At 36.1% G+C, this 6,000-nt stretch overlaps 1 protein-coding gene across 2 annotated transcripts in view; it reads left to right on the top strand.

Annotated features, from left to right (window-relative positions):
• Positions 1–630: 630 nt before the first annotated feature.
• Positions 631–6,000, top strand: part of Tbc1d22 (TBC1 domain family member 22) — a 78,358-nt gene continuing 72,988 nt past the window's right edge. Inside the window, exons 1-2 of one of the 2 annotated variants that reach the window (XM_071657909.1) lie at positions 631–802; positions 4,605–4,655. In XM_071657909.1, coding sequence (XP_071514010.1) covers positions 726–802; positions 4,605–4,655 — 128 coding nt within the window. In that variant the 5' untranslated portion in view covers positions 631–725. The remainder of the gene's footprint in view (positions 803–4,604; positions 4,656–6,000) is intronic. The other variant, XM_071657910.1, reaches the window with a different exon arrangement.

The following is a 6,000-nucleotide window of genomic DNA, read 5'->3' as shown; positions in this document are numbered from 1 at the left end:
ATAATCATAGAGAGGTGAAATCAGACATGGGTATGTTATTGCATCAATGAAATTTCTTCCTTGTTAAAATATTTCCTCGAAAATTAAGTGCAGAGAAGAGATAAAACAGTGTATGGCTGACCGTCCTGGTGAAAATAATTTTTGACGTATGAACAAGATGCTGACACTTGCCAAAGGAAGACACGTCATATCTATAGTTAATACGAGTTTGTAATCTAATGCTTATTTTCTTATGAGAAACTTATCATATTGCTCTATCAATATTTGATTTACTTAAAAAGATGGTTATTTACATAAAATTTACAATATGGACCTAGTCCTTGAAAAAAGATAGTTTTCATTTACTGTACTTATAATAAACATTCAGTTTTAATTGAAATGATGATCAATCTTTAAGCATTCATAGAATAAAAAACTAAGAATCTACAGATCGTCAACAGTACTTCATTACTAACTTCTCCTTTTATGCATTATGATACATGAGATAACATTCATGATTTATGTAGTCTGTTTCACGATATCAAACGTTCTTTTGATGATGTAAGAGTCACTTCATAAATGCTATGATATCGTCAGATCATGAATGGCCTGCTATATGAAACTTTGATCATGGATGGATGGGATCCACACAGTGTCGTCCTCATGATATTATGTTGGCAAACATGGAGAAGTCTTCAATGTAAAACCCACTTTTCCCCCGTATTGGCTGTGCTTCCATTGATTATATGCATAAGATGCAATCAGTTGATCCCCAAAATGGAAAGAACTTCTGGAAGAAGAACAGCAAATCAGTTCCAGGAAGGTAGGTGGAGTAAGAGATAATTGAGATGTGTTTACGGTTCTCAGAAGCAGCCTAACCCCGCTTCTTCATAGTACCAAACTTCTCTCTTGTAACTGAATTTTATGGTTCATTTCAATTTCACGGGAAAATACGGAATACAAACAAGGCTTAAGGTTGATGTAAGTGAATGTTAGTTATGTAACGATGAATCGATTCACTGACTGAATTAGATACATTTGAACATTCTGTGATTGGCTATAGATGGGCTTATTGGACGGTATTTCATTAGTGAATGAGGTGTTTTTCAAACGCCGCAGTTTCAAGAGTAGGAATTCACTCGTAGAACAGCCTTGTGGATTACACAGCTCTTCTGATATGTAGTGATTACTTTGGTGATTAGTTGTCTTTAGTGTGTTAAACGTTATTTTGCCGACAAGATTATTTTTCTGCGTTTTTTCTAAATCTGTACGTTAAATTGAGATAGACTATGTCGGGATAAATGCTTGCAGTAGAGAGTTAGGTAAAGGTGATTAGTTTGGATGTTTGGCAAATTATCAGTTTATCCTTGTATCCTAACTTCTGGACAATGCTACATAGTATTAGGAGACTCAAACCTATTATACAATTCGTATATAGAGTTAGAGATGACAAAAAAGAATTACAAAAATCTTGAGTTCTATGCAAAGTGGCAAGGGCTTGGAAGTACAGAAATATAGTAGGGTAAATATATTAAGATCATTATGTATTGAATTTGAATATACATAAAGATGTTAATCGAATTTACATTGCACAATTAAGTAGATTCTTGGGCTATAGCGTCTCATTGTATTTTGTATACTAAAGCTATGCTGCACAATGACTAGAAAAAGGATGAATTATTGTGTTGATTGTAAATGGCAAGCTAGATGGTCCTTGGAAGCACTGGAGTGACATACTATAATGAGTAAAGAATGTTGTTGAAGTATGGCTTCTACCTTCAACAAAAATTGCCATTTTGAGATTGTGAGATTTCTCTGTTGACTAAGGATTGATTATTCTTAATGTTGCTCATTCTGACAGTTAGATAGTGAGGTAGCAATGGATACGAGCTGTTAATTGGAATTGAATTATCAGTCTCTTAATGGTTATCTCCCAAGGTAGACAAATGTCGAAGTCATATTGTGTTGACCCATAGTCACTTACTGGAGAGGAGACCTGCCTTACTATGTGACACCTGCAGTTTCAGTATTGCTGTGGAACATGTACTAACGAAAAGAAAAATTTTTGAGAATTTCAGAGTTAGATGTGAACTATATGACAGTGGAAGGGAAGACAGAAATTTAAGTTAGTAATGAAAAATAAATTGACAAGTTTTAAAGATAGTCAAATTAAGTACTCTAATTTTTTAGAGTATCTTAATTTTCATTTAAATTTTCATATACATTTTTTAAGCAAAAAAGTGCTGAAGAGCCATTAAGTTTTAGTGCTCCGCAGATTCCGAACAATCAAGTTGAATTAATTTAAATGACCCTCTGCTTCACTGTTAGGTTTGGAATTGTAGAGATAGTGTTTTGCAGTGTTAATGTCAGTAGGTATTTAGAGAATATGATAAAAGAGGTGGAATATGATTTGCATAATTTTTTCTTTCCTTTGTAAATAACTGAGGGAAGGGAGCGTGAAGTTCATAATTTTTTCTTTCCTTTGACTGTAAATAACTGAGGGAAGGGAGTGTGAAGTTCAGGAATAATGTAGGGTTAAATGCCACTGATATGAAAATAAATAAAAACTATACACAAACTTAAGAACCAATAAAAGCCTCACCAAACTTTTGTAGGAAATAAGACTGACAAAATTTGATGTCATGTGAAGGATCTTTTACATGATTTAAAGGTAAAAACTTGTTTGAAATTGTGTAACACAATGGATTCCTGTAGAACAAGCTCAAGAAACAAATACATTATAGACTGACTCCATTTTATGCTGCTTTGCACTGTATATTTTTGGTGGAGTTCTGTTTCTCTTGATACTCCGATTCACTTGGTGCTCAGGGCACTTTTCATGAGAATGCTGTCAGCAGTTCATTTGGAGATCATTAAGCTTATTGAAGCAGTTGCACCTGTCTGAAGCCTGTAGAGTGTGGTCTTTGCTTGGATCAACTATAAGGAAACTCCTTAAAAATACTGAGAAAAAAAAAGTATGTAGAAAGTTTGCAATTAATATATTTGCTGTGAAAGTTGTGTTTGGGCTGCAAAAAATGGTAGAAATGGGAAGGCTAATAGGTGTTTAGATCTAGGCTACAGCACCATGTCATAAGCTTTGTGAGTTTATTTCATATTAAGAAGAAGGCTGGGAGTCTGTGTAGATCTTAATAGATTTTACTTTTCAGTTATGGTGTCAAGCTTTTTACTGCTAGAAGGGGGTAGTTTGACAGGTTTAATACTAGCAGGAGTGGTTTTATAAATCTAATGCTGGTAGGGTGTGGTTTGATTAGTTTAATGTTAGCAGGGGTTGATTTGATTGGTTTGATACTAGCAGGGGTTGGTTTTATAAGTTTAATGCTGGTAGGGTGTGGTTTGATTAGTTTAATGTTAGCAGGAGAATGGTTTGATTGGATTAATGTTAGCAGGGGAATGGTTTGATAGTTTTCAAAGGCATGCTGATGTACTTTTCATCAAGTATCCATCCACACTACAAATTATTTATGGAGTGGACTCTTATTGTATTGCTGTATGATGTACTAACTGTAGATACTACCTTTTGGAATCAATTTTGGTATATTTTCATCATTTAATGTCACTAATGTTTTCTGATGATAAATGTAACTCTGAATGTCTTCTAAACTTCCAGATTTTTTGATGAGGTATTGAAGACTATGGGCTTCTAGCTCTTTCAGTCTTTCATTGTAGTTCATATTCTTTAGTTCAATAGTATATTTGTAAAATGTTTCTAAATTCTCTGATTTTTTTTTTTTCCTGCTTAACTGGTGACCATACAACATGGCAGTATTCAATTTTACTTCTTATAGATACATATGAAGCAGCTTGGGGAAACCATGAAAAAGTTTAGGGGTTTGGTGTTGGATAGAGGGCTATGCTTTTGATGCATTACACATTACAGCTAGAGAATGTAATTGAATGAATGAGGCCTTTTTTTCCCATATGTTCTTGATGTGCTACCTCAGTAAAGCAGGAAATGGCAAACAGTTGTGAAAGAAAGAAAAAAGATATATGTTAAACATTTTCATCATTAGTTTTCTGTCTCTTGTTAGCTCTTAGTTGGCTTAAGAACATTATCGTATCTATGTGTTCTTTAAATTAAATTTTTTATTGATTCCCAAATCCTTAATACTAACTTTAATTCTTTTCCAGCAGATGCAGAAGTACTGTCACTTGTCCCATGATTTATTTGTTTGAAGTGCGCAAATTATGGTGAATAGTGCCAGCGGATATTGACTTTGGGAGTTGCGTGTGTTCTTTTGTGTTATCCAACGAAGGCTTTTGTAATTGTATCTCATTATATATCTGCTTGTATCGCTTCATCATAATGGGAGCATGCACTGATATGATAAATCATAAAATTTGTATTTCTGGTCAACTTATCTTTGAAGTAAGACATGTGTGTTATAGACTTTTTTACTCTTACATTTCCATTCATCAGAAGTTATTCTTACCTCGCAGAATGAGGAGTTGGTTAATTGAAAGCTGGGATACATTTAGTGGTTTATAAACCATGTATCACTGTTTTGAATGAAGGACAGGTAAGTATAGAACAGATATAAAAAATCAAGTTGTTTAAGGAATATCGACCGTCGGGTTAGTACACCTTTCACTCATTTACTTTTCAGCATGCGAGCTGTGTATGGAGCTATGCATCCTCCTATCACTCACTGCCCAAGGTAAGGGCCTTCATCAACTTCTTGACTGTAAACATAATCAAAATGTTTAACATATTTTTAAGAATGATTTAGCCATGCAAGGAATTTGGCAGGTGTGTAATGAAATTTTACTTTTAGAGTGGAAGACAGTTCTGTATTGTAATTATAATCTAGTTACTGGCTTTGGGTATACATATAAGCAGTTTAGAGTGCAAGGTATTTGTTTATAAGAGCACTGACAGTGCAATGTCCATAAAAAGCAGTGTCTGCCCTGCATATATTTTCAAACACAGTGCATGGGTAATGTGTGGTTACAAACACATAATGCTCTCAGGTGAAATCATTGTACATCTGGTCGCTGAGACTTGTGTTTTTAATGGTGTGAGCACTAGCAATCTGCCTCAGTGTGCCTCAGGCTATCTTTTAGGAAATATATTATTTTTTTTTATTATACTTTGTCGCTGTCTCCCGCGTTTGCGAGGTAGCGCAAGGAAACAGACGAAAGACATGGCCCAACCCCCCCCATACACATGTATATACAAACGTCCACACACGCAAATATACATACCTACACAGCTTTCCATGGTTTACCCCAGACGCTTCACATGCCTTGATTCAATCCACTGACAGCACGTCAACCCCGGTATACCACATCGCTCCAATTCACTCTATTCCTTGCCCTTCTTTCACCCTCCTGCATGTTCAGGCCCCGATCACACAAAATCTTTTTCACTCCATCTTTCCACCTCCAATTTGGTCTCCCTCTTCTCCTCGTTCCCTCCACCTCCGACACATATATCCTCTTGGTCAATCTTTCCTCACTCATTCTCTCCATGTGCCCAAACCACTTCAAAACACCCTCTTCTGCTCTCTCAACCACGCTCTTTTTATTTCCACACATCTCTCTTACCCTTACGTTACTCACTCGATCAAACCACCTCACACCACACATTGTCCTCAAACATCTCATTTCCAGCACATCCATCCTCCTGCGCACAACTCTATCCATAGCCCAAGCCTCGCAACCATACAACATTGTTGGAACCACTATTCCTTCAAACATACCCATTTTTGCTTTCTGAGATAATGTTCTCGACTTCCACACATTCTTCAAGGCCCCCAGAATTTTCGACCCCTCCCCCACCCTATGATCCACTTCCGCTTCCATGGTTCCATCCGCTGCCAGATCCACTCCCAGATATCTAAAACACTTCACTTCCTCCAGTTTTTCTCCATTCAAACTCACCTCCCAATTGACTTGACCCTCAACCCTACTGTACCTAATAACCTTGCTCTTATTCACATTTACTCTTAACTTTCTTCTTCCACACACTTTACCAAACTCAGTCACCAGCTTCTGCAGTTT

This window comes from Panulirus ornatus, chromosome 65, assembly GCF_036320965.1.
Source record: "Panulirus ornatus isolate Po-2019 chromosome 65, ASM3632096v1, whole genome shotgun sequence".
Lineage (NCBI taxonomy): Eukaryota > Metazoa > Arthropoda > Malacostraca > Decapoda > Palinuridae > Panulirus > Panulirus ornatus.
Note: the sequence above shows the minus strand (reverse complement) of the source record. Positions and strands in the feature narration are given on the sequence as shown.